The following is a 27394-nucleotide window of genomic DNA, read 5'->3' on the forward strand; positions in this document are numbered from 1 at the left end:
TGTCAAGTCCTCTTTTAAATCTACACATTTTTATAGATGTGCTTTCTCCTAGTTCTGATCTTACAGTTTATTTTAAATCATTTTATTTATAAAGTGTTATTTTGTATTGTTTCAACTCTCTTTTCATCTGTGAATTCTTTTTTATTTCTGTGTCTGTGCTCTATTGCTGGGATCTTTTATAAGGTGCTATATAAATGAAGTTTACTGTTATTACTTTTTATTGTTCATGTGCTACACGTTGAGTGCAGAGCTTTTTATAAACAGCCTATGGGGCAGAGTGAAGTTAGAAAACTCCTCCTACCTGGTTTATCTGCAGATTATAGTCAATGTTTTTCATAAAATCAACCTGAATTGATCTATTACTATGATTAGTATCATTATTACGTGTGTGGCTCATATACAGATTTGAATGATTAACCTGACTGTCGTCATATTTTCATGTCGGCTATTTCAGAGTTCTGTTGGGCAATCGACACTGGTCGCCTGTTTATTCAAAGTTTCTTAGTATTGAACGTCACGTAATTTGACCCTGCACTCACCTCTATTCTGATCTGATGAACAATTTTTTGAGTCTGATGGTGCAGATTGAAACAGGAAGTGTAGCATCCACTGTCACAGCGAAACCAAGGTTTAAGTTCATGGGTCTAAAATGTGTCATCACATCTCTTTGCCACACAGGAAGTGTTTCTAGCAGTGAACCAGCCGATGGGTATGTGCGGTCTGAGACCTCAAAATAACCCATATCCTCTTTTCACTTTTCCTCACCCCAAGAAGTAAAGCTAATACAGGGTCAACCCTTATGTGACTATAAGTGAATTTCATTCCTCGTGCCACTTTATAAAACCAGTCACTGAGTGGAGCACGCACCTCAACCAAGGCCCAACATTGAAACCACATTTAATTCACTGGATTTGGATTTTAATTTGGATCAGCACCAAATTGCACATACTCAAAAACATATGTCCCCTAAACATGCATGATTTTTTCCATCAAGATCCATTAATTATTCTCTGAGAAATCAACATAAAATGATCCGGATCTGCACCAAAAATGTAAGAGTTCTTCCCTCCTCGTACGGCAGCCTCCCACAAAGTCTCATGGTAATTTGTCCAGTAGTCCTGCTAACTAACACACAAATGCAGATGAAACACAACCTCCTTGATGGAGGTAATAAATAGAATTACTGCCTCTCAGTTGTACGCCACAAGAAGCCAGTAAAGTTTATATCCATATCTGTGTTCATGCGGTTTCTTTCATTTTGACCATTAATGGGAGCTGTCTCTCGTCGAGCTGAGGCGCTAAGGACAGAGGAATTTGTTTGCTGTGATTGTGGAGCCCCTTGAGGCAAATTTTTGACTTGTGATATAGGGATATATAAATAAAACAGATTTGCCTTGATTCTGTTAAGCTTTGCTGACAGACTCTGTTCTGTCTATTGTATTAGTGTGTAAGTTCATCGAGTGAAAGAAAAACAGTCAAATTCCTTGTACGTGTTCACATGCTTGGCCAATGAAGCTGTTTTTCTGACAGAACACCAAGTTGAAGCCAGGACAGTAGAAAAGTTTTCAAACAGGGGTGTTGCTGCTAAGAAGCTACAAATAAAAAAAATGGGATGATTCACACATATATATTCGTCCCAGTAGCGCAGGAGATCTTTACAATCACCAAAGTTTAAAGGTCAGCATCAAAGATTATTGTCACCAATTCAGTATCAGACCAAATGTGAAATATGGTCACAATCTATTCTTCTGTTTCTCAGTTACAGCACTGAATTATGGCCAGAGAAGTGTTTTACAGAACATTATGTCACTGTGAAGTAGATTTTTGGCATTTTGGGAAATAAGATGTCATAATTTCCTATTTTTAGATGTTTTGTGAAAATGATTATACAACAACTACTGGACAGATCGCCAAAAAACATGGTGGAAGGATGTGGAATTGTTCAGGGAAGAACCCATTGAATTTTGGTGTGGATCAGGACCAAGTGACCAAGGATCAGGATCTAGTAGGTGAATGAATTGTTAAATTACTGCTTTGTGACCTTTGACCACACAAATCTAATCGTTTACACATTAGTAGAAATTTGAAGAGATTTCCTCCAGGTGTTCCTGACATGAGCACGAGATTCCGAACCTGAAATTATAATCCCTCCGGTCAAAGCTGAAGTTCAATTAATGTTTTAGAAAGACGCATTAACACAACAGCGTTTCTCACATCAAGGACACAATACTCCTGCAAGAAATGATTACAATAGCAGTTGCTACAATATAGCACACATTTATTTATTTTGGAATGAGCAGTGTGCAAAAAGCACCAAAGAGAAGGGTAAGTGCAATAGTATGTGCTTGCAAAACATCTTGAAGTTTCCTCCTCTTGTGGAAAGGGAACAGCCGTGGAATGTGCAAAATGATGGAGGAAAATCAAGGACTGAGAATTTCGACATTTCTCATCCTCCATATTTCTAATGGTCACGTTTTGCCCTGAATTCTTATGACGTATATCTACAGTAACACGGAATAACTGTGAGTGTTTGATAAACACCAATCAGCTTTTTGTGCCTCCATACAGGTAGTTGAGGATCACCAAAAAAATAAAGTTACAGGATTCTATCTTTGCTCTCAGGTCACACAATATTGTGGCGTCTAAAAGGCCCGTTTTACAATACTAAGAGACGTCAATTCCACTTTTCCAATCCTAAAATATTCCTGATTCCCTACGTTTTATTCTATTTAGAGATGTTGGGCATAATTACAAAGAATCAAAGTCCTTTAATCCGATGCCTGACTCATTCTGAGTTGGCCTGAGACGCTGTTTGGCCTCATAATGGAAAAGTTATAAATCCACTGAGCAGTCGACCTTCTTAATTCTCTGCACGACTGCGTTTTGACTGATTAGTTATAAGGCTACATGTAAACAACTAACTCAGAAACAAAGTCATCCCATACTCATTCTTTTTCCTCTCCTGTAATATGCTTTGAATAAATGATGTGTAACATTTCACGTCAGCCATTTGAAGCAGAGCTTTGACCTGAGTGTGCGTTTGCTTCTGCCTGGACTGATCGCCTGTGTTGTAGTTTTTTTTCTTTTACTGAAAACAAGTTTTAGACTGAAAAAGTTTAGAAATAGTTGAAATATCCAATTTACCTGAGGCCAGATCAACGATGTGAACTTTATACATCACAGTGTTTTGTTACACTGGAGCTGACGGCACAGGCCGCTAAGGAGAGATTTTTGAAAAGCAAACATACAAACAGGACTGAGTGTTGAGGATTTTTGAAAACAGATTTGATCCTTATCCATCAAAGTGCTGATATTTATTGAAAACTGAGGTGCATGTACAAAAAGCCAAACAGTCCGCTGCTTGTTTAGGTTTTGGTCTATTTTAATATTCTGCTAGTTATTTGTTCCATGAATGTTCAACACTTGTAAGTGTTTTTCAACCGTGTTCATTGTAATCAGTGCAATTTCTACATCTTTGAACTAATGCAAGTCCCTAGTTTACACCTTAAAGTATGTTTAAGCTCATGAATCCTGACGTTTGAGGCCCGAGTATTTTTATTTAAACATTTAAAGCTCTCCTTTCTTTGGCTGACTGGTTGAATTGGGCGATCAACACCTTTGAGTATTACATTAATGTCCTATTTATTTTGTTTTGCAGAATATTAGCTCCTATAAAGTATCTTAAAAGTAGAGTCTAGAATATAGTATCAAAATCCACAAAGTGCATCATGTTTCCGTCTAAGAGGAAACAGCAAAGCACTCAAACTGAATTCCCCAAAACATGCAGCTCTCAAAATCTGCTGTGCTAAATACAAAGTGCGTATCCTCTTTCCTCTCTAAGTAGCGACAGTTCACCACGTCTCTAAACGCTAATTTCTATCAAACAAGCTGCAACTCTACAAACTGAATGGAATGTCTTAAGGCCAATAAGAGAAAAAAATATATAGCGACAAAAAAAAATATGTATAAATGTAGAAGCTTCAAAGCCAGCATTTTTAAAGATTCTTATTTAAAGATAAACTGCAAAAGCTTTGTTTAAGAAGCACCCTGACGACTACGGTGGCTGAGAGGTCTCACGCAAGCGCTTTAACAGGAAACAAGAATACATGAGCCACCTGACGGAAACACTACCGACATGTTGACAATGAAACAAGCAGAGTAACTTTCTGCGTTAAATCTCTTTAGTTGTTGTGGTCATTTAAGGTGTCGTGTGTGAAAACCCGGTCAAGCCAGCCACCCCTTAAAATGTGACGCTTCTTATTTGAGTTGTATATAAGCATCGCGTTGTAAGTGGCAACTGACTTGTCTGTGTTTTCACAAACGACAGCTCGCTTGACTCGTACATCCATGACTTGACCAAACTAACTCTGCTTCGTTCACTTTTGTTGTGATTGTGTTTCCATTGTGTGGCTTTTGTAGTTGTGCTGTCACTTTTGCGTTTGTGTTTTCTGTTAATGTGCATGTGTGAGACTTCTCGGCCGCTCTGAACCACATATCAGATGTGTTCAGCTGAAATAAGTGTTTTTCTTTAGTTTTTTTAAGTAAACATTGACTCGTCTGTTAGGAAACTGGAACATTGACCCCCTCAGTGAATCCAGTCACCTTTCTATGAGCAATTCTGCATAATAGAGATGCTGGTGTATTGGCATCATATTTGAACCCTGTGCCAATGTGTTTTAGCTGCATGTTTGTTACAGTGGGTGGCGTGATAAGGCTTTACTGCTGAATGTGTGCTTATGTTGTGTTGCATCGAGATTATGAGGGTGCAGAGGTCCTCTAACTGGATTTCTTCGTGTCGACAGGAATCACCCCCCTCGACTTGTTCATCACCACGGTCGCCTGAAAACAGAGGGAAAAGAAGGTGAGGACACTTTTTTGAGACCTCACAGCTCCATTTCACACATTTTTAACCCTGTCAGCAGGAGAGTGGTCAATCCATCCAAACCACTTCTGGTTTGGTGGAAGCTTTGAATCAGCCACTGAGAATTGTTGGGATTTTACACAGTTTTTAGACAAAACACAAACAAACAAAAGCATTTTTTCTTTAGCAGATCAATAATGTGTGCAGTAAGACAATCTCCATCACTGGCACAGGTCTGTAGAGAGGGTCTGGCTATGTGAGACTGAGCCTTATGTAAATAACTAAAATTAATTGAACTTTGTTCCTGGTGATAACCAAAATCCCTCATACTGTCAGCCAATCAAATAAAACCAAAACAAGTCAGTCTTTTTACTGTGTCTGAACTGGAGCTAATATTTAGAATCTAAATCTACATCTGCTCATATCATATTTTTGAATGCCATTCCGAGATGCTGATAAAACTAGCACCAAAATGGATATTTAATAAACTATTTATTGTATGTGCGGCTTGTGTTTGATTTTAACAGGTGGTTAAGAAATAAGAATTGTTTTTATTCCATGACTGCTGAATGCTGTTTTGTGGTTCTATCAAGCGTTAATAGCTCCCTCTAGTGGCATTAATGGGTGCATGCATTGAAACACATTTTCCTACATTGACATGAACTGAAAGCTGTGACACCCGTACAGACAGATGCAAACACACACTTTCCTCCAGCCTCATTCTTCTCACCTGCTCCAGAACGACACCTGCAGCCTGGTCGATAGCTCCGCCCACATGCCGGTACCGACCAGAGTAGCGGATGAAGGCCCACGTCAGCATGGACATCATGACCACGCCCAGAGTACAGTCACACACCAAAGCGATGGTAGACAGGCCAACAAAGAGAAGCACACCCGACACCACGTAGAGGAGGCACACCAAGACAAACAGCACTGCAGGCGTCCGGAAGGCACTGAAGAGATTTTTTGACTTTTAAAACAAAGAGAAACACAGACGGTTAGAAACAATTCTGTCATATCAATGCAAAAAGCAACAATGTGTATCAAGTACTCGCGTAAAACTCTGATTTTGGGTCTAAACTTTTTACAATTCAATTTTAAAAAATCGAAATAAACCAATGTTAAATGTTATTGTTTTGACATAGTCCTCTACCTCATTGTGTTTGCAGTAAGACTGCCACATCTCCCCCAGCTCCCTTTCCAGCTGTGTCTGGTATTGATCGCAGAACTCCTGTCCGCCCATTTTCTTAGTGGATGAGAAGGAGTGAAGAGCCTCTCGGGAGTTAAACACATGCTTTTCCTCCAGAGACTCAGGAGCCACGTAGGGCAGGTCTCCCCCACACACCTGAGAAATGACAAACAAAGAGGAAAGGGACTTCATCACGATTTTTGAGCTCATTATGAATATGATCAGACCAACATGCATAAAACCATTGAAGTACTGTTCCTACCTGGAATTAATGAGTCTTAGGTGATTAGAGTGGACAGCTCTGAGTACATCAGTTCACATCTGACGTTAGAATGAGTCTCGACATGCGTCTCATGTGAGTAACTACATCATTTGTTTGCAAAGAACAAATAAGTTGTCATATGAAGCTGAAATCTGAATGATCGGATCTCGAATGTGTCCTTAAAACGTCTTAGGTGCGTTCACACCTGAACTCAGAGCTGTCCACCTGTGATCAGATCACCTGAGACTCATGTTAATGACAGGTCCGAACAGGGCCATTAAAAAAATCCAATCTCAGGTGTTTAGATCAGGCTGATGTTAGTGTTGTTCTCATAAAGCAATTTTTAAAACATGTTTCAGTTTGATTTTGTGGCGCTGGAGGTAGATAAAATGCTGAATGAACAAAAGAAGAGGTAGAATGGTGGCCAAATGGACGATCTCACCCAAACTCTGTTTTCTTCTTCTTTTCAGCACAAATCTCATTGAATATAAATAATATAAACATCTGGTTGCATCAATTGTTTTTGTACACTTAGGTGTTTGATGTATTGTCTTTAACTTCTTAGTGAACTCACCTTCTCCATGCTCTTGTAATACTGCTCTTTGGCTGTGGCTACAGCTGCCAGGTTGTTGGCCTCTGCTGTAGCCTGGTGAGACAAACAGAGAAATGTTTAACAAACTGAAGTGGAAAAAGAAAAACACAGGTCAAAGATCACCCCAGTGCTGGTGAGTATGTTAATCCTGAACATACCATGAGCATCGTCTTTGGCTGTGGTAAATCTTCACCCTGGTAAATCTTGATGTAAGCCTGGTAAGACAAAAAATATACATTGAATGAAGTCAATCTGTAGAAAACTGATTAAGGTTGAGCAGGAACACTCAGATGAAGATCATGTCACCTTGAAGAACTCGAGCAGGCCCATGCAGGTGACCTTGTTTCCGTTTATCTCTTTCTCAGCCAGATGATCTGGATTCAGCAGTTTAGGAATCAGACTCTTCAGCTGATCTCGGAACTCTGGCGCCACATCTGAGAAAGTATAATTAACAACAGTTGGGACAACACTCAGTATATCGGGCGTTCTGCTGAACACCAAGTTTAAACAAAGAAGAATCCAAAATAACAGGATTTTACCACGAAGTTGTCCCTCAAATGAGGGGCTGGTGGCGACCTTCAAACCAGGGTGAGGCAACAGGAAGCAGGAAATTTTGGTGAAGCATGAATGTATGTGATCCCTCACTGTTTGCAGCTCCTCGTGTTGGGCCTCCTTAATCTTTAAAAATCAACAAGAGTTATAAAAAATCCCAAATGCTGAACTCAAGAAATTAAGATACGCAGCTGTATGTAGATGAAGTCCAAATCAAACAAATCCCAGGTACCTGCAAACGTTTATCAAGGAAATCGTGGCCTCCTTTAAACCCGTAGGTGTATTCATAGGGAAAACTCCAGTCCCTGATAAGAAACATCAGTGACTGTGGGAGGAAGGGAAAGATATTGTTTAATAATTTATGAAATACTGTCAAACAGGGCAACAAAAACAATCAGATAAAGCATCAGCAACAATGCATTGTGGTTTTAGCACCTGAAAGGGTTTCTGGAAGATTTCATCCAAAGCAAGACGACCATACTCCGTGAACAGCTGTGAGGAGGGTTAATACAAATTAATACAGATGCAAAAACATTTAAGATCTTATCCTTTGTGTTCAAAAATGTACACAAAATAAACGTGCTTCACTAGCAGGTGTTCTGAATCAAATAGGTTGAGGACACCATCAGGTGGACTCCAGTGTAAACAGACCTGTAGCTGTTGCAGGTCGTCCTCTTGAATGTTCTGTGACAGGTTGTAGATCTACAAAATAGAAACAATGTAAGTGTCTGTTACAAGAATACTGAGAATCTATCTGATCAATGATAATCGGAGTAGATCAGTCACCTGTACTGAGCTGGTCATGGTGCTGAGGGCAAAGATGGTGGCACAGTCCTTCACTGTGGACTGATCATCGAAGGCTCCCTGAGTGTCCATCAACAGCACTGCCACCTACAGCAGAGACAAAGCATTCAACGTGACGCCTTCGACTTCAAACAGGGTGTTTATGAGAGGGAATACTTCTATTTGTGTCTCAGATGTTTTTAATAGGAAACATCCTTTAAATTACATTCATCAAAGCAACATTATATGAGAAAAATACAGTATAAATGATGGTTCATGTAGAGGTACAAATAATGCACGGCAGTTATACTACATGCTAAGGAAGAACGCTCAACCTTTAACTTCAGCGTTATGGATTATTCAAGTTAATTGATAAATTAATGAGAGTAGAAAACGTCAGAAAAGTATTAAAAAACATTCATTAAAAATTCCTGGACCCCAAGGTAAAGTCCGAAGATTACTGGTGTTCATGAGATATCATACTCCCAAGAAATGGACGGACAGACAACCCAAAAACATAATGCCTCTCACCGGTGACAGCCAACGTTTTGTTTGTTGACACACACACACACACACACACATATACACAGACAGTACATAAATAAATAAATGAAATGTGTGTGTACCTCTGTTCCGTCGCTCTTTGGGATGAGGAAAACTTCACTCCACAGCTGGATGCCTGTCGTCTCTGGTTCTGATCCACCTCTCCAGGAGAATCCAGTCAGTGGCTCATCATCCTCACCCAGCCAGTTCTCGTCCCCCTGAACAAAACAAAGTACTTTTTAAAGACATGTCAGGGACGCGTGCCAAGTCATTTCACAGAAATCTAGATTCAAACTTTCAAACATGTCTTGTCGTGTAGTTCCAAAAATATAACAGCAGCAGCAGGCATTTTACCCTGAAGTGTAAATAGGAATTTCCCACTGTTCTTCATAATTTACAAGAGGTAAAACACACTTAGTGCAGCATAGACCTCGGTTTATAGAGCTGGTAAATTTTCTCTGCACTGGTTAGATGAGAGAAAGATTCAAACTTATCCAACATTAAGTCTGGTGGTGGAACTACAGGAAATTCCAGTTGTTTTCAATATAAATCAGATTTATCAATGAGCACAGATTCCTACACAAGTAAAGAAAATCACACAGAGGCCTCCACTCCCTAAAAAAAGATAATAACTAAATTCTCAGCTCAACCTGTTCAGTGAACGAGTTAGTTCACATGTTGAACCTGGTATTGATGTTATGTAAACTATTAATAGTCTATGGTTGAAGTAATAGTTTTCCAGGTTATCACACTTTCAACACAAGAACAGAAGTTTGTTGGTTTAATCATATAATGTTAGAATTGTATTCTTTAAAAAAAACTTAAACAATAAATGAATTATCAAAATGGCTGCAGGCTAAGAATCTGTTGATTAATTGACTAATTTCTGCTTGAGTCACCATGACGACATTTCAGCATCAACACAGGGAATTTTCGGTGAGTGGTTTTGACCTCTGTAGACAGATGTAATGTGTGGAGAAGTGAGACGCAGAGATCATGAAACGGCTTCACCCACCTTCCTGTACATGTAACGGATCATGAAGTCCAGCAGGAAGCTCTTTCCCTTCCTGAAGGCTCCGGCCACCGACAGCACCACCACATGTTTGTCTCGCACCTCTGGAGCCAACAGAACCTCAGCCAGAGCCTTTGTGTCCAACGCAAACGAGTGGTCGTCCTTAGACACTGTGACGATCTGAACTGGACCTGGTTCACCCCTCATCCTTCTGGAGGTACTAGTCCCTGGGGGAAGACAAGACCAGTGTTGATATTGGAATATTTCTGTCTCTGTGTATTTGTATCTGATCCCAGAACATGTATATGCAATATGGTCATAAAGTGGCCAATCAGCTTTGGAGGAGGTACGCGCTCTCCGAGGGCCTAACTAGTTTGTCATAAAACACAATTAAAGAGAGTGAAGAAAAATCCTGGATCCACATCAACATTAAATGGGCTCTGCTCAGGCCTGGGCTCCATGCCACCAACAAACAGTGGGTGAAGTGTTTGAGTCCCCTGAAACTCCAAAAGTGTTTTGTGGACTCACACACTTCACCCACCACTCGCATTGGCATAGCGGTGGGTAGACAATGAGTGAATGCTCATTTTTGGGTGAACTATCCCTTTAAGTAGATTTAGCACAATCCTGCTGACAAAAATAAACAAAAAACAAACAAACATGGCGTGTCCAGCATTTCTTTCTGCCTGTTTCCACTGAACAATCAGACATGCCCTGATCTTTCCCTGGGACACAGTGCTCAGCTCTGTGTGCAGCTGACTGTGGGATGTCCTTGTGGCTGTCATGCTGCTTTGCCTACAGCTATTTTCTATCTTCACCACACTGCTCACCATCACAGCAGCTTCAGTTGACTCTAGTGTGGCTCTGCGGTGTGACGAGGACGTCCTCTCCCATGGTGAGTAACACAGGGCGGTGCTTTCACAACAGTTCCTCTGTGAGTGGAACCTCTCTCTCTCTCTCTCCTGCCTCCACCGACACTACGCCTCAAAGGTGTGGCACTCATACCGGGCATTGCTCTGCACTGAGTGTCTGAGACCTGAGCAGCGAACACACCGAACTGTATATTTTGTAACGTGCACTTTCCTAATAAGCACATGATGTTAAATAATCAGTACATTCAGATGCACAGCAGGAATCCACACTGTTTGGTTTTCAGCTGCGGGCACTGACTGTGCTGTTGTCTACGGCAGCACTTGGGACCAGCTAAGCTAAACACGTAACATGTTGTATTCGTGCCTTTTGAAATGAGCTTCATAGCAAACTTCGACAACTAAAGCCCATAACTATTAACGGTGCAGCTAACTAGCTAACAGCCTGTACGACTGCGTGTTTAAAAAAAACCAACCAAACAACAAACATATTTGTCGTTAGCTGCAAAACAAAATAAACTTTAAAGGTGCTAACGGTGAATTGGCTTTAAATACCTTCTCGTAGCGGTGGCAGCTGTTTCCCGGTGAAGTGTCTCCTGCAGCTTCCTCAAACACAACCTCACGAGAGTCGACAAACAACTGACACACAAGTTTTTTTTTTTCTAAACTGGCATGAAAACAAGCATGAGAACTTTTTTCCAACGCGAAACTAACAGACTTCCGGTTTCAGCCTGCGCAGGGCCTCCCGGGAAATGTAGTCTCTTTGGGCATTCCTGTCCCTACTTTGATCTACGTAAGAAATACGTTACCCAGGGTGCAAATCAACGACCCGTACCTGAGGGAAATGTAGTTTTTTGTTGTCATGTTACGAATGCGGAACTACTCAAACTTATCCTGCAACATTTTTTGTGGTGGACATAAAAGCAGGACGCCCAGGTTGTGTGCATCTTTTTCTTTTTTTGATCAAGTTATTTTTGTATCAACAATGCAAAAATAGAGAAATCCCAAAAGGTAATAGGATAAAGTAATCTTGAAGAACAAAAATAAATAAATAAATAAAATATAGCCAGACTAGGTCATAAGAGACGATGTATTATATAAATATTCTTTCTTTTTCCAAGAGAGGCCTGAGAACAAGAAACACACGCAGCAACAAAACAACAGAGTCAAAATTAATTAATAAAAACGGTCACAAGATTCATAAAAAAAAATCACATAGTCAAGATAGTTCACCCAAAAATTCCTTATCTACTCACCACTATGCCACTATGTGAGTCCACAAAACACACAAAACAGCATTGCAGCCAAATCCAATACAATTAAAGTAACTGGGACACCTTCTTCAAACGTAAAAAAAAAACCGCACGCACACCCGGCACAAAAGCTCTCGCCTCAGTGGAAGGGGCAGAATACGCTGTATCATCGTTACTTCCGGTAGCAGACATTGTGGCTTGAACCTGAACCATGTGGCCATTACAGTGCACAAAAAAACACATCACTTTCATTTGATCTTACTGGCTCTGTGTAGTAAAGACTGACAAGAAAAATTGCTTCCATTGTTGAGCAAAGGTTGAGCAGGAGCTCAGCGATACACGTCTTACTCCATTGCTTGCTCTCTAGTGCCCCTGATCTTTTTTGCCATTTTTATGTCTCTCTTCGTTGTCATTTTGCATCTCTCTGTTGTTATTTGGTAAATCTTTGTAGTCAATTCTTTTTGTGAGTATGTTCAACAAGAAATATAGAAAAACACAGGCTCTGGCCCAAAAGCCTCCTCGCCTGTGCTCCACCTGAGCCGTTCAGTAATCCATCCATGGTGGTATTGTACTGTTGTGCTACCAAATTGACACTCGTGTTGCCGGAACACAAAAACAGGCTGATTTCATCCACAAGAACAGCATGGCAGTTTTTATTTGTTAGATTACAAAATCCTGATCTTTTCAAAAAATACATTAACGAACAGAAATGCAGTGTATCTTGATATGTAACGTGGTTCACATGGCAGTGAGTTCATCTTGCATTTTAATTAAAAAGTCCAATCAACTCCCTGATTGAAGACAGGGTGGCTTAGCTTACAAATTAATTTCCAGGTTTTTAAGTTCACATTCACCTCAAAGACATTCTGGGAGTGGGAATTAGTAAAATAACATAATGTACATAAAATCAACATTAGAGAACATGATCTGAGGAACAGCAATGGGTGTAAAGGAATTAATTAGGATTACAATTAAAAAGTAAAGCAGTGTATCTGAATAGTGCTTAAAACATTCTTATAAAGAAATGAAGGTTCCCACTTGGAAGAAACTGAGAAGCACTGGTTGGGAAGACATGAAGTGAGTTTGTGTGCTGGTCAGTTTTACATCAAAAGAGCTACTCTAGTACTTTTCTTCTGTATACATCATTTTTGGGACATACTTGAATCAAGATACACAACTTGTACACTAGTTGGAACTAAGAACTACTTCCACCCCTGAGAATGAACTTTATTTGTTAAAAAATCACAGTGGAAACTGTAAAAAGACGTGTTGAAGACCATACACTATTAATACTTTCCTTTCAGTTTTAAAATCTAGTATCATTTTGTCCATATATTTCACTTTAATGTTGAGCTCTCAAGTCTTGAGTTGAGAGTAGTCAATGTATGGCATTATGATAGTAAAGTCAGCTTCTGCACTGAAAGTGTCTGGATACAAGTAATGCCATCCACAGTTTTGTTAGTCCATCAGTAAAGTTGATCTATGGTGTTATTTAACTACACAAAAATACACATAGGGCAGTGTTGGTGTCTCAGGAAGAAGCAGCCAATTCACAAAACATCATATCTGAACAAACATAAATCCCATTTATGTTGCTCTGCTGGAGTATTTGCTGACAGAGGATTGAAGCATTGCATTGGTTGTGACCATGACATGGGATATAGAATTAATATACCCCACCAGCCAGGTCCAGCAGTGACCCAGCTGCCTCCTGGGCCTCTGCATCCAGCTGAAGGATCTCCACTGTCTCCAGGTCCAGCTCGGTGTCACCAGGCAGCACCAGGTACTGGAACTGTTGAGACTGGTAGTAGTGTAACTCGATGTAGCCGCTGTCTGACAGGGGGTCCTTTTCCATCTCCTCGCAGATCTCCTCATGCTGGTATTCCATCAACTCCATGGTGACAAGCTCCTCGTGATCCGGTGTCAAAGGGCACGATGGGTTTTCACCAAAAGTTGGATCATCAGTGGTCAGGGTTGGGGGAGAGGGCATGGAGAGGAGGAGCGTGTGACAAAGAGGATCTGCATTAAAAAAAAAAAGAAAGAAACATGTAGAAGAAACATTAGTAATGTCAGATTACTGTTCAGTAATTTGGTCCAACATTCTCAGACATTTCCCTGTCCACATCAAACAAGGTGATCATTCTGTCTTAGCACATAAGAAACAGGCTGAGCTACTCTTCAGTGTGCTTTATAAGACACATCATGATAACTAATAAACACTTTATACAAACGAGACATCATTCATCTACACAGGGTTCTGTTACTTCCAGAGCGTTTAAGAAGTTTAATAAATAGAAAAGTCAGATATTAAGCAATGGCATGGAATGAATCAGCTATTTTTCTTATATTTACATAAAACATGTTTTGATCAAAACTAAGATTGTTCTTGTTTACACAGCATTTCTGCTTAATATCTGGTTATGAAGCTCTTCAAGAAGTTATATGGATGTACAGTTATCTGTCGCATAATATGTAGAATTATCCAACTAAAGTACACATTGTCACTAAAGTGTTGTAAATATATTCTTGTGAAGGAGTAAAGCCGGATACAATACAGGAGCTAAACAAACAAACAAGCAGAATATGAATCACAGGATCTGATATTAATATTAATGATGAGTTGAACAACCACTTGTCACATTCTGTCAGCGGTGATGTGATACAATATAGCTCATATGCTTGGAGATAAAATGAGGGGACATAAAGGACACTGAGCTAGGCTATTGCCGGGTTGCCATGGTAATAGAAGGTTGTTTCCATGACAACTGAACACAAACACAGGAACAATGTTGCATGCTGAGAAAGCTGCAGAGACGGAGAAAAGCAGCAGGTAATGAAAGTGTCACGGAGAGCTGTCACTCTGTTGATAAAATATATAGTGGACGAAAAGAAACTAATAAAGGGTCAAATATGAATGTTCCTGTGTTGATTAAGTGACATGAGCCGAACCTGAGTCACTAACCTGAGATTTCAATATTGTCACAGACTGCAGGCACCACATAGTCAGCTCCTTCCAACCTACACACAACACGGCAAGAGGGTTAGACAACTACATCAATATCGTTTGTTTTTGTGTTTAAAATACACCTCAGCAACAAAGCATCATTAAAATGTAAACACGTCAAGGAAAGACGTATCTGATCTGAGGTTTCTGATCAGAAAAGACTTTGATTACAAGGTAATGCTATTTAAACAGAAAAGGGTAGACGATGCCTCAGGGAAAGTCTTTAAAAGTCAAAGTTTGTCTGACCAATATCCCCAAACCCAAATATTTTCAAATTATCAAACTGTTTTTTGACAAGTAATCAACTGATTGACATTTAAACTATTATCTAACCCAAAAAATGTCCCTCAACTTCAGTAATCACTTATTTAAGATATTTAATACAGTTAATACAGTAAACCTAGAATTAGCTGGTTCCAACTCACACATTCGCAGATGCATGATGCTGCTTGCTTTTATATATTTATTATTAATACTGTAAAATTACCATTTGAACACTTGGGAGTTGGAGGCAGCTGCTCAGACTAAATCAGCATTATTTTACTTTTTTACTTTAATTGAAGGAATTAAACTTAAATAAAACATGACACATGAACCATGTGACAATACTCACAGTGCAGGCTTGTTAAGCAGATTGCTGTTAGTGCTGTGATAGCTGTGGGTCTTCCTAAGCACCTCGAGGAGCGCCGGCCGATACTCAGGACAAACACACCACAGCGATCCCTTCCCCACTGACTGAAAAAATGACACAAAGCTACTTAAAATCCCCAAATCAGCAACAACACACACAGAACACTGAAACATTAAACCACATAACAACCTCAACACATGTAGTACAGTATAATAATTTCCCTGCAGTGCAGTTTAATGGCTGACTTTACTAAAGAGCAGCAAATCTGGATTCAGTGTGTTGCTAAAGGACATTTTAGTGAGTTTGATGCTTTCAGATATTTATTCTTGAACATCTTATGTAAGAAGCTCAATCTCTTTCCTCTTAACTTTGACTTTGTTACTCTTAATGTGTAAATATGTCCCCACCTGGCTCTTGTCCCTCTGAATGCGACAGAAGCTCTTGCTCAGGGACAGGTTGTGTCTAACAGAGTTCCTCCAGCCTCCAGTGGCTGTCCTGTAGTAGGGGAAATTGTTTACAATCCATTCGTAGATGTCCTTAACTGGAAGTCTCTTGTCTGGTGAGTCTTCTATTGCCATGAAAATCAGACTACTGAAGGAGTATGGTGGCTTGGACGAGGCAGGAGGAGGGTTGGTAGGTGTGGAGGCTTCTAGCTGAGGCAGTGGTGTCATTTTGGGTAGGGGCTGCAGTGGCAGCAGGTTGCCTCTCTGATGCAGCCAGTTGAGGCAGGTCAGGTCATCCTGGTCACATATGTTTGTAGGGCTGAGGCCCTCTGTGTTTTGTCCTTCAAGGCACTGAGACGCTGTGCACTGTGAGAAAGGGGAGGAGGAGAAGATGGACTCTGCTGTCGCTGGAGAAAGTGAGATAGGGGACGGGGGGAAGGAAATAGGTGAAAGCGGGAGTGAAATACGGCCGCTGCAGGTGGTCTGCAGTGGCGAGGAGGAGAAAGTCAGGGACCCTTCAAAGGTGCTGGGACACAGGGACCCTCCAAAGGTGGTGGGACACAGGGACCCTCCAAAGGTGGTGGGACACAGGGATGAGGGTGGCAGTGTTTGAAAGCTATTCTCCATCTCTCTCCCAGGAGGAAACGTCCAGGGTCATTCAGCTGAACCAACCCTAAAACATGACAGAAATGAATTAAAGTTTCTTCTCCAAGGACTACAGTCAAATCTGTTTCATCTACATAGTCTAAAACCCCTTCAATCAAGAATCTGCCTCAGAGGGATTAACATTATGTACAGTACAATCACAAAATTCATGTGCAGAATAGACGGAAAGACAAGATAACATAACGTAAACTTTATTGATCCCGTGCCAGGGAAATTTACTTGTTAAAGCAGTAGATAGTCAGAAGGATGTAGTGAAGGGAAAGTATAAAATAGAATAGAATGGGCAATAAAATAAAAAATAAAAAATATATAAATGCAGCAAATACGTATAATATACACCTTTCCCTACAGACAGAAATATATTTTTAGAGAAATGTACTTTAGTAAAGTGAAGTGGCACAAGGTGAAAGCATGAGGATCTATATACTGTATTTGTGCATTATGTATAAGGAGATATTGATATAGATATACCCACATACACACATATATATTTATATCTATACATACATGTATAGATATATAGACTGTTAGACAGGTATGGTATACAATATGAATATAAAAATGATATGTGCTATATATAAATGGGTATAATTTCACTGTAGTGTACTGAATAGCAGTATATGATTTATAGTATAACTATATGAAGATATATGTGTATATATAGGCATAGATTCACAATAGCAAACAATATGATCTGAATAAAAAATGGTATGTACATATAGGTGTGAATTTCACAATAAGAGGCAGACATGTGGAAGAATATAATTTGTATTTGTATTATTTAACATGAATCTAAACTTTACAAACTGCAATTCAAAACAAACAAACAATAATATCAATAATAATCAGACACTCCAGATTCATGGCAACTTGTTAGGCCACAATATTACACAGAGGTGGAGAGAAGAGCCTTGAGTTAAATGTTATCCATCTGTTCCCCTCAGGTGAGCATCCTCTACAAAAGGTTCAGAGTCCAGTAGATGTTCACTGTTCCTGTTTTCTCAGACGCTAAACGTGCTCGGGTCACTTATATCTCTGCTATGGAGTAAAGGCTTTAAAACACTGAAAGCAACCGGCTCGTTAAAAGTTACATTAAGTTTATACAGCGTTCAGAGGGTTTGTACGTGACACCACATGGCACCACAGGGCAGTTCAGCAGGCAAATGGCGGAACAATATAAAGTTTCATTTAGTCGAGAAAGCCGCCTTTTTTCTCCTCACAGGTGAGAGACACGGTGACTCTGCTGGTGAGAAAAAGGCCAAATATCCACGAGTTACTCACCGGATTATCAGGAGGAGGATTCCAGCAGGATCCAGGGTTAGTTAGAGGTCCAGAAACGCGTCTTTTGGGGAGTGAAAGGACAGATGGAGGAGTTAAAACCGGAGTCCGGGTCAAACAGCGCTGTCTCCGTGCTCTGTTGCCGTCCGTGGTTCCCATGGAAACGAAAAGGACGCTTTGCGGGGTGCGCGCTCCCAGGCAGGCAGGCACGCTCCCGCGCCTGGTGCACAGTGGAGTCACAGCCCACAGAGTGATGGTGAAATACGGTCAGTGTAAAGAAGTAATCAGAGTACTAAGATGATGAGTAAAGAACCAGAGAATAGAGTATTTTATAATCAAGTATTTTGTCTGGTTTAAGGTAAATTCTCTTTCACATAAAACCCCTGCATTCAAAATGAAAACATTCCTGAGGAGCAGTGATGCAGAGTAAATCAATATATTTACTCAAATGCTGTACTTTGGTATTTGTTTTTTTTACTAAACCTATGGTATTATATACTTTTTATTGAACTACATACAGTATATTTGATAGCTATGGTTACTGGTAATTCAGATTATTGATACAAAATATGACATTTAAATGATATCGACACAAACGTATCAATAATTATAATCCAAAAATGTATTATAGATTATTATTATATTTGCAAAGTGAGTAATGCTTTTTTTCTTTCTTGGTATTTGATGGTGTAACTTTGCAGCATATATCTGTTTTAGATTCGAGGAAATTTACTGATCTCTGGCAACATCTTTAGAAATTAAATCTTATTCATTGAAACATATCCATATTTATCAGAAATAAATCAGATACAACAAACACAGGATTACGGTCCCTCCAGATGTAGCCACGGAAAATAAGTCTCAAACGATTCAAACTGATTACGCAACGCTAAATATATTTATTTTTTTTCCTACAAAAAATCCAAACATTGTCATGCTTTGTCAAATGTAGATAAATAAAATCCATGATTCACAAGAGGGGAGGTAACGCAGCAACATTACCTTACCAGAAAAACTGTACTGGAATCACACAACGCATGTCTGTCTTTGGTGGGGGGGGTGTAAATACTGGAAAGTGTCACCAGAGACATTGTATAAAATCAAACCTAATTGATTCCATGTTATGATCAAATGTCAGTGAAAGCCCTTGTGTTTAAAGTTAAGTGGCCAAAAAAAAGCATTTGTCAGTGTTACTATGCAATCACAAAAGAAAACAATTGTCTTCCGTTGAAACATTTTCTGTCAAACTTTCCTGTTGAATCAATGAAAGGATTTATGGGCACGTCTGACAAGCTGTTCACACGCTGCAGCTCAACACTGTACATACATGTTTTGAGTTAACTGACAAAAAGAGTGTATAAAGGCTGACGTACAAACACTCAACAACCAAATTCTGGGTCCAGTACACATGGACTTCAGGTTACTAAATACCTCATGGTCACCTGACCAAGTGAGAGGTTAACCAGTAAATAATGATTGGCTGAAAGACTGCGGTGGCCACAGTGATATAAAGGCGAAACTGGGGTTTGGTGCTTGATCCAGTTCCCATGGTGTCCTGGGAGATGGAGGGAAGTATCTTCATTTTCAGAGATCGAACCTGCGGAGATAGTAAAGGGAAATCTGAGATTCAGACTAATAAAAATAACACAGAAGTTAGAAAGCTAACTGGTTTACTGTAAAGTCTTAAATTGACTTTTTTGTCAGGAGTTACACGAGAAGACTGATACCACTCTCATGTCACATGCTTAGCTTAGCATAAAGACTGAAATCAGGGGGAAACATCTAAAACTGGTTCTGCCTAAAGGAAACAAAGTCTGTCTACCATCCTCTATGAAGTTCCCTTTCTCACATAAGAGACCTCCAATTTAATCTGTGCAACAACTTGTAAATGCTCATAAAGCCCCTCACCTGGCACCATTACCTTTAAGACTTCATAGTAGTCGTTCTTAACAGTCTTTGTGCTAAGCTAAGCAGCAGCTGCCTGCAGCTTCATGTTTACTATGACATGAGTGGTACTTGAAGAAAATGCAATTACTAATCCAATAATACATATTATCAATTATCAGTGTAACAAAAAAAGGTAATAACTACATAGATTCATTTATATAAAACATGATGACCAGAACAGGTGAGTCTGTTTTTCAGCTTGAAATTGTGTTATTTATGAAGTTTTTCACTGCTTCAGTGTTTCAGCAACTGATCAAATTTGGTATCATAATAAAAATCATAACACTAGAGAATAATGGTAAAAGCTGATGTATTTTGGTGCTGCACAAGACATCGTACAGTGTTTATATCTCACTTAGTTTACACACCTTATTACATTTGACACAAAGATATTGATTTAAGTTTTGTGTGTATAAATGTCTTTTCTAAGTGTGTATTAAATGGAAAAGAAAATAGCATCAAAATAAGTAAATATCTGACCTACATAATATGGAATAGAACCAATTCTATTAAATAGACAACCAGCACATTTTCTAAACCATAATATGCAACAGAACATACACAACATAATATGGGGACAATTTAAAGTTCATACTAATGTTCACTTGAAAGAAGCACAATAATCACATTTTCTGAGTCAGTTTGGGTTGTGATGTAGATGATGACATCAATCCGAACTCAAAATACTTACTATGAAGAACATAAGGGCACAAGAGGACCAGGCAAGGCCCACATAATATCCATCACTACCAAACAGTAAGCCACACAACACTGTGAAGATCATCCTGGAGGGGGGGGGGGACACAAACAACAACATTCACATCATTTACATGGCTATAGTTTAAAATGTCCACAGTTTAAAAACAAATCAAGTTGTGTAACTCTTTTCTTTCAGCCTTTATCTGTTCTTTGTCAATAACGAGTTATATATTAATTTGAAAATATTTGCATTTGCATTCTATTTACCCGACATATTTGTATCCACTGTAGGCGATGAGGTCGAAGGTGGACAGGTCGCTGTGCACCGTCAGCAGGTACAAACTGAGCAGCATCACCAACACCTCGATGATGATCCACACGAGGGCAGTGCTGGCACACAGCCCAAGAACCTCTGGACTGAACCTTCACACAAGGACAACACACCCACGGCTTGTTTAACTTCTTTGAAACAAACATATTTGTTTTGAGTCATAAAATAAATGAGATTAGGAGGAATTACTCACCTTTGCTGAATGCCGAGGGCCATTCCAGTGAGTAAAATGTAGGTAATGAAAGCCATTGCTAAAAGACAAAAAAGGGGAAAAGGGCAATTCATACAAATATATTCAGCCAGCTAAAAATGAAATTACTGGGTGTTAAAAAAATTCGTTTTTTACAGATAACTTACTTGGGATGTAAAGATCAGGGGCATTTACATCTTGTCTTGGAGTCAGTGGAGTGTCCCGATGGTATCGAACTTCCCAGTCCTACAACAACCACACAAAGACAGTATGAGACAGCCAGCAGAGTCGAACACAGTTACATGCAAATCATGCTCGTTGCTTTTTTTTGTGTACGTGGGATCGGCTAAAATAACTACATCGTTTTTAAAGGACCATGTTACCTGCTGTGACAATGTGGCTTATGGATGTGTTTAATCGTTATGAGGACAGAAGGTCAGTGTCACACAGGATTAAGATTCTGTATATCAGGGTTTTATACACAGCTGATACTTGTTATCAGGGTTGGACGACGCAGTTTTTGTCAATTGTCAAACCATTACAGGTCCATGTTTTACAGCAGAAAATGTCAAACACCGGGGCTGTTCTTGAACACAACCTGATTATTATGTTCTGCAAAGCAGCGCACAGTATTTCAGTCAAGCCATTCAACATGTGAACGTATTCAGCTGGAGTTATGTTGTTTGAAAGGGAATTTTGAAGTCATTGTTAAAGCTGGGTCATTTTGACGAAACTGAAGAAGTCATGGTATCACCTCCATCAGGATGTAAAAAGAAGAGGAAAGCTAAAATGTATTTACACAACACAGCAATAAAGGAAATAAAACTACTACTACAGCAGATTTGTCAGGTGTTAACTCATCAGTGGACTGCACTTTGTATTATTCCACAATGGTTAAAGTAAAATAGGAGGCCACTCCGTTGGGCTACATGGGAATAATGCCAGTTAAACGGATCTGATCTGAGATCTGACTTACAAAGAATTTGTTCTGAATGACAGTGGAAATGTACCTGCGTGTCATTATTAAGCATGTTGCGCAAGTACTCAGTAATACTAGATGTTCCCAAAATGCCACTGTATGTCACATCATCAAATACCAGTTCAGTAGACATCGCCCAACCCTCCTCATTAGGATCACTTGATCACTGGTTTTATTACTGGTTTTATTTATTTAGGTTATTACTTAGGACTTGTTGAAAACAACAAGAATACAGAATATCACCTGACTTATTCCTTTAGGTAAACACAGCCATGACGTACTCTGTGCATACAAAGTAGCAAATAAGTATTAAGTATAAGTCTTAGGGTAAATACATAGTTAGGAGCATTTAGGGTCAAACAGTAAAATCTATGTGACCCTGTTCTTGTAAAGAGTTTACACTCTGTGTGGTTTCTACATTATCAGGGCACAGAATGTTTGGAGTGTTGACTTCATTTACAATCTGAAACTGAGTGTGGGAATTAATTGTGCTTTATACTCTCACTGGCAATCACAGCATCATTTTGTTCACACGTGAAGCTGAAATTGTGATTAAGTGGTTGGTTATCTAGTTTGAATTGTGATAAGTGGTTAAAAATATGACACAAGATAAAATTATCAGTCAGTATTTAACTCTTAAATGTTTTGTGTTGTCCCGTACCCTGACTTTGGACAACGTCTGACAGAAGGAGTAGTGTTAGATTACCTGGTGTGTGTAAGGGAACAGGAGGATCATAAGTTTCTTCAGTACGTATCTGGTATCAACGGCAAAGAAGTATTTCAGCTTGTTCACAGACATGAATCTGCTGATCTGAAAAGGAAGAGGAAGCGCAAACATCGACTTAACAAGTGAGGAGCGACAGTCTGCCAAAGTTATTAAAACAATTGAGTCATAGTCATATCTGATGAAGGCTGTGCGCTCAGGATTATGTATCACTTTGGCTTGACACCCAGTCTATGTATCCTGAACCACCTGCATATCAAAACTGCCAAACAAGTAGAACAGCATCACTATTGTTTTCATCTGCCACCCACGAGTGATGAATTCATTTGAAATGAAAGAGAATCTGAATTGTGTCCTCTACAAAGTGACAAACATTATACAGTAAAGTTTTAGCTTTCAAAGAGGCCCTGGATGTAAATAATACCAGGAACAGGATCATTAAAGAGAAGGTGAACAACAGAAAGTATTATGTTTCTCCTGAGTAGAGACTATGTCAATGTAAGAACACATTTGCCTGGTTCCTTATGTGGAAACACCTCAAATTATTACATTACATTTCATTTAGCTGACGCTTTTATCCAAAGCGACTTACAATATGTGGATTCAACCATGAGGGTACAAACCCAGAACAACAAGAAAGTACAATTTTCTTCAGGAAAGCCAAACTACAAAGTGCTATAAGTAAGTGCCATTTAAGTGCTACTACATTTTTTGTTTAAACTTTTATTTATTTAGTTTTTATTATGTTTAAACAAGCTATGTTTAAACAAACAAAATAAAAAAGGCAGAAAAATGACACCTGTATGCACTGCTGTATTTCAGATGACTCTAAACTCCTGTTTGGACCTAATATGTTATCACACTTTGAGGTGAAAAGACTTGAGCAGGGTCTGGATCTTCACAACCATGGTTAAAATTGCTCTGAATGCAGTTATGGGTGTATTTAAACCCGTATATACAACAATGAACTTATAATTAAGATGTTAAGATTGGTCCCAATTATCCAATCTAGGCCATGCCCTTAAAAAAGGTTAATGATTTAACACCTCCAGACCCCATTCAACTGCATACAATACAGTACATCATATGAATATCGTGCCTGTCCCTCACCTCTTTGTTTACCATATCCTTCCCTGTGTTGGCTAAGGTGGAGCCGTACATCATTGCAGCATTGGCCATTGGGTCGGTAAACAGGTTGTTCACTGCAGCATCTCCTTGCATCTCATTTGCAGGTCCTGCCATATTGTACCCCGGAGTGTAGTACGCCGGAGTGTTCATCGCTGGGGCTCCAGAGCTGGTGTCCTCAAACAGGACAGAATCTCCTGTTGGGGGACCTGCCCGACCTCTCTGTTTAGCTGCAGAAAAAATGGACACAAAGGAGAAAAGATAAGATAAGAATTCCTTTATTAGTCCCACAATGGGGAAATTTAAAGTATTACAGCAGCAAGATTTAAAAGACATCAGCAAGTAATAAGTAACATGCAGTACTTAAGTGTAAGGAATATAAAATAATATATAGAAATATGGAAAATTATGAAAGTAATTAAACTACTGGCGGAAGATGGAGTCACTAATTTGTTCTCCACAATATCAAATACAAACATATACTTAAATCTAGACTAACTGGTTATTAAGCTAATCCTAGCAGTTAAGATATATCATGTGATAGTGTGATGACTTAGCTCACATACGAAGAATCCTCACTGCTGTTCAACAACATTGTAAAGAATCAGGAATGTGATGCCGCTTCGGGTATAATTGACAACATGTCAGCAACAACTCGAAAAGCAAAGACCAAACTTCTAGCTAACTTTGGTGTAAACTTCACAATTAACCTGTATAACTATTATAATCACTCATCTTGCTGTTATTTTTCATATTGAGGACAATATTCTGTCTGTGTAAAAATGGAGCTGGAAAGATAATATGAAAATCCTATTCTGTGACCCACATTTAGGTAGTTCCCCCAAAAAGTCCAAACTTTGTTAGCCCATATCTCCCTCAACTGTGGGTTCTATGCTTTCTTGTATGACAATATCAGCATGATGTGGCCCAAAAGTTTGATGATTTGACACCGACTTACCCTCCTGAAGCTCATACAGCTCACAAAGATTATACATTTTCAATTGTTGGTCAAAAGTGATATTTTGGAGGATGTAGTTTTGTAACACTTTTGGATAGCAGGTTTTTTCTTTTCTTTGGAATATCTCATCCCTCTCATGTGCACTGCTGTGGAAGTGCATTAGGCATGTCAGTTGTTTTGATTCTTATCCATCACACAGGAGCCTCATGAAGGCGTCTGATTGGTCCCATTTTCAATCTGTAGCCCGACACTGACCCAACACATCCAACCAGAGTCATGAAGGACTTCAGTATCTTCAGTGACAAGAACAAGGAGTCGCCCCCGGCCTGTTGGACTGGACATACAGAGCCCTGATCTCAACATTAACTATTACTACTTCACAGTTCTGTAGATCAGACGTGATAAGACTCATGGTGGTAAGTTTTGCTGAGTCACTGGTGTATGAGTCGGTTGTATTACTTTGTGTCTGATTAACTGGGATGTTTTGATGAAACATCACCAGTCAGATGACAGCTCTGTGTGACTCCAGCTCCAGGAAGGAAATAGGAAGTAACTACTATCAGAGGACAGTTTGTAAAACTTTTCAGAAACGTTAACAGATGCATCACTGGTGACTCATCTGGACACTTACTTGCTCGGTACCCATGATGTGGCACGTCCATTGTAACCTTCGCTGACGTTAGCTTGAAGCAAAAAAAACAGTGACACGTTAGCAACAGTTCAGCTTATTATTGTCGAGCTAAGCTAACTAAATGTAGCTCCGTGGTGCTACATCCCAGCTAACACTAACTCGACCCCAGCTCACGTCACCCGTATGTCAAGTCTTGGTAGCTAACAAGCTAACCTTCATATAAACTTATTCCACGGGAACCACTGCTGCTGCCAGTCAACGCAAGCTAACAAGGCGAGAAAGCTAACTTATCAACGGGATTTCTTTAGCTGAAGCTCCGCGTATAACGACAGACGACGTCCGAGTTGTAAATGTAAACACGGCTCGTTTCAAGACAAATACGTGACGATCGCGCAGAAAGTACCGAGGATAAAGGAGCTCTTACCTACGCAGCTAACGTTGGTAGCTAGCTACGTGGCTATCTGACTGCTGGGGCTGATCCCACCCATTCGCTGCAGTGGGCTGACTCCACCGTGCCTGCGTGGCACAAACCATGTAGGTGTTAGAACACAGAGAGCTCCGATACACCAAGAAGCGAAGTCTTTGCCTCAGTGCTTCAGTGTGTCACTTCTCCGTTTGATAGATGTTTAATAGGCCACGACTTTAATATATGTACTGTGGGCAGACATTAAAAGATCTACTGAATTGAATAAAAATACAATCATTGCAGTTAATAAATACAGTAGATCACACAATATGATGCATTGCTGGAGTTGAAATAAATGAGCCCTCAGTTTGTGTTTTGGAGTACATTGAGTCTTTACTCAATATAATTATCAAAATCTTTACCCAGATAGGATACAGATCTGGGCCACTTCAGGCAAGGATGAGGCACTTCTGGCCTTATTGTGGATGTGGGGCTAAGGTGGTCGAGAGAGAGCACAACTGCAAATGAAGAAAACACATGCAAATAGAAAAAACAGGTGCAAATTAAGAAAACATCTTCACCAATTTGACCACACATGCCCTGCAAAATTCCCCAAAAAGTGATGAACCTGGCCTCAAGGTCAATGCTTTGTGAAGTTATTGAAGTCAGCTTCTCGTCAGTGGTGATGATTCATCACTTGTTGGGTCCCCTGGAAACATTTCTGTTATCGTTTTTGCAATTTCCAGCATTTCTGAGTTTCTGAGTTTCTGAGTTTGCTTGTTATGTGACTTTTTGCAGCGCATTTCTGTATTTGCATGTGTTTGCGGTGCATGTGTCGTCAAATTTATGAAGTTGTTATCTTAATTGGCACATGTTTTTTCTATTTGCATGTGTTTTCTTAATTTGCAGTGCGTTGGGCTCTCTCGGCCACCGTGGGATGCTACTTTATACTTAAACTTCACCACAATTCTGAGAAAAATACTGTACTTTTAAATAATTTCATTTGTTTGACAGTTATAGCCACTAGTCACTCAAATGATGAGCTGATAAAATACAGTAAAAATAACTTGATAGTGTATGTAAACACACAGAAGTGGATTATTAATATGTTTGCTATATAATGTAATTATATTTAGCTACATTTGGTCCAGCTTCAATGCTGCAACTTTTACCTCTGTTACTTGAAACATTGTGTTGCTAATACTTCCAAAACAATTTTACAGGACAATTTGAATCAGGATTTCTACTAATAAATTGATATATTCATAATTTAAAGGTGCTATACAGTCCCTTAGAATGAGTTTGTATCATATTCAATTTTATTACCTTATATTATATTTACCACACCATTTATAGTAAGAATACTGTACATGGATTTTTATAGTAATTATATTAATCCAATGTTATTTACTTGTAAAAAATTAATGCACACAGTATGTCAGTATTACCTCAATAAGTCATGTTCA

The 27394-nt window shown here is 39.4% G+C and overlaps 3 protein-coding genes across 11 annotated transcripts; all 3 read right to left on the reverse strand.

The window, feature by feature from the left end:
* Positions 1 to 2261: 2261 nt before the first annotated feature.
* On the reverse strand, positions 2262 to 11382 carry atl3 (atlastin 3). Its single transcript, XM_034598172.1, has 14 exons — positions 11219 to 11382; positions 9798 to 10021; positions 8866 to 9000; positions 8243 to 8347; positions 8108 to 8158; positions 7892 to 7948; positions 7689 to 7781; positions 7444 to 7582; positions 7211 to 7338; positions 7063 to 7119; positions 6887 to 6958; positions 6015 to 6206; positions 5592 to 5831; positions 2262 to 4839 (listed from the first exon to the last, which is right to left on the reverse strand). The coding sequence occupies exons 2-14, from the start codon at positions 9999 to 10001 to the stop codon at positions 4777 to 4779; spliced, it is 1536 nt and encodes a 511-aa protein (XP_034454063.1). The 5' UTR covers positions 10002 to 10021; positions 11219 to 11382; the 3' UTR covers positions 2262 to 4776.
* A 1740-nt stretch (positions 11383 to 13122) lies between these two features.
* On the reverse strand, positions 13123 to 18413 carry si:ch211-145o7.3 (forkhead box protein N2). 3 transcript variants are annotated; one of them, XM_034598174.1, is made up of 6 exons: positions 17942 to 18413; positions 15959 to 16667; positions 15534 to 15655; positions 14879 to 14934; positions 13563 to 13935; positions 13123 to 13523 (listed from the first exon to the last, which is right to left on the reverse strand). In XM_034598174.1, the coding sequence occupies exons 2-5, from the start codon at positions 16619 to 16621 to the stop codon at positions 13583 to 13585; spliced, it is 1194 nt and encodes a 397-aa protein (XP_034454065.1). In that variant the 5' UTR covers positions 16622 to 16667; positions 17942 to 18413; the 3' UTR covers positions 13123 to 13523; positions 13563 to 13582. The 3 variants fall into 3 exon arrangements, with proteins under 3 accessions (XP_034454065.1, XP_034454066.1, XP_034454064.1); XM_034598175.1 differs by having other exon boundaries at positions 13123 to 13935; positions 15959 to 16500; positions 16555 to 16667; positions 17942 to 18411; XM_034598173.1 differs by having other exon boundaries at positions 13123 to 13935.
* A 401-nt stretch (positions 18414 to 18814) lies between these two features.
* Positions 18815 to 26081, reverse strand: yif1a (Yip1 interacting factor homolog A (S. cerevisiae)). Of its 7 annotated transcripts, none has more exons than XM_034598483.1 (9): positions 25947 to 26081; positions 25524 to 25574; positions 23919 to 24167; positions 22791 to 22895; positions 21273 to 21351; positions 21109 to 21166; positions 20852 to 21007; positions 20577 to 20670; positions 18815 to 19535 (listed from the first exon to the last, which is right to left on the reverse strand). In XM_034598483.1, exons 2-9 carry the CDS (start codon positions 25551 to 25553, stop codon positions 19377 to 19379), a joined length of 930 nt encoding a protein of 309 aa, XP_034454374.1. In that variant the 5' UTR covers positions 25554 to 25574; positions 25947 to 26081; the 3' UTR covers positions 18815 to 19376. The 7 variants fall into 7 exon arrangements, with proteins under 7 accessions (XP_034454374.1, XP_034454377.1, XP_034454376.1 ...); XM_034598486.1 differs by having other exon boundaries at positions 23919 to 24163; positions 25523 to 25574; XM_034598485.1 differs by having other exon boundaries at positions 25951 to 26025.
* Positions 26082 to 27394: the final 1313 nt, after the last annotated feature.

Source organism: Hippoglossus hippoglossus, chromosome 10 (assembly GCF_009819705.1).
Source record: "Hippoglossus hippoglossus isolate fHipHip1 chromosome 10, fHipHip1.pri, whole genome shotgun sequence".
Classification (NCBI taxonomy): Eukaryota; Metazoa; Chordata; class Actinopteri; order Pleuronectiformes; family Pleuronectidae; genus Hippoglossus; species Hippoglossus hippoglossus.

Bases quoted from the DNA above. Each gene is read 5' to 3' on its own strand.
- atl3 (XM_034598172.1), bottom strand. From the start codon at position 10,001: ATGAGGGGTGAACCAGGTCCAGTTCAGATCGTCACAGTGTCTAAGGAC. The intron at 7,339-7,443 runs GTAAAATCCTGT...ATACTTTCTCAG, and splicing joins ATTTGAGGGACAACTTCGTG to ATGTGGCGCCAGAGTTCCGA. The intron at 5,832-6,014 runs GTAGAGGACTAT...TTGTTTTAAAAG, and splicing joins CTTACTGCAAACACAATGAG to TCAAAAAATCTCTTCAGTGC.
- si:ch211-145o7.3 (XM_034598174.1), bottom strand. From the start codon at position 16,621: ATGGAGAATAGCTTTCAAACACTGCCACCCTCATCCCTGTGTCCCACC. The intron at 15,656-15,958 runs GTGGGGACATAT...TCATTTTTTCAG, and splicing joins TTCAGAGGGACAAGAGCCAG to TCAGTGGGGAAGGGATCGCT. The intron at 13,936-14,878 runs GTTAGTGACTCA...TTTTTAATGCAG, and splicing joins TGACAATATTGAAATCTCAG to ATCCTCTTTGTCACACGCTC.
- yif1a (XM_034598481.1), bottom strand. The intron at 22,896-23,918 runs GTGAGGGACAGG...CTTCCTTTTCAG, and splicing joins AGGATATGGTAAACAAAGAG to ATCAGCAGATTCATGTCTGT. The intron at 21,167-21,272 runs GTAAGTTATCTG...TTTGTCTTTTAG, and splicing joins CCCTGATCTTTACATCCCAA to CAATGGCTTTCATTACCTAC.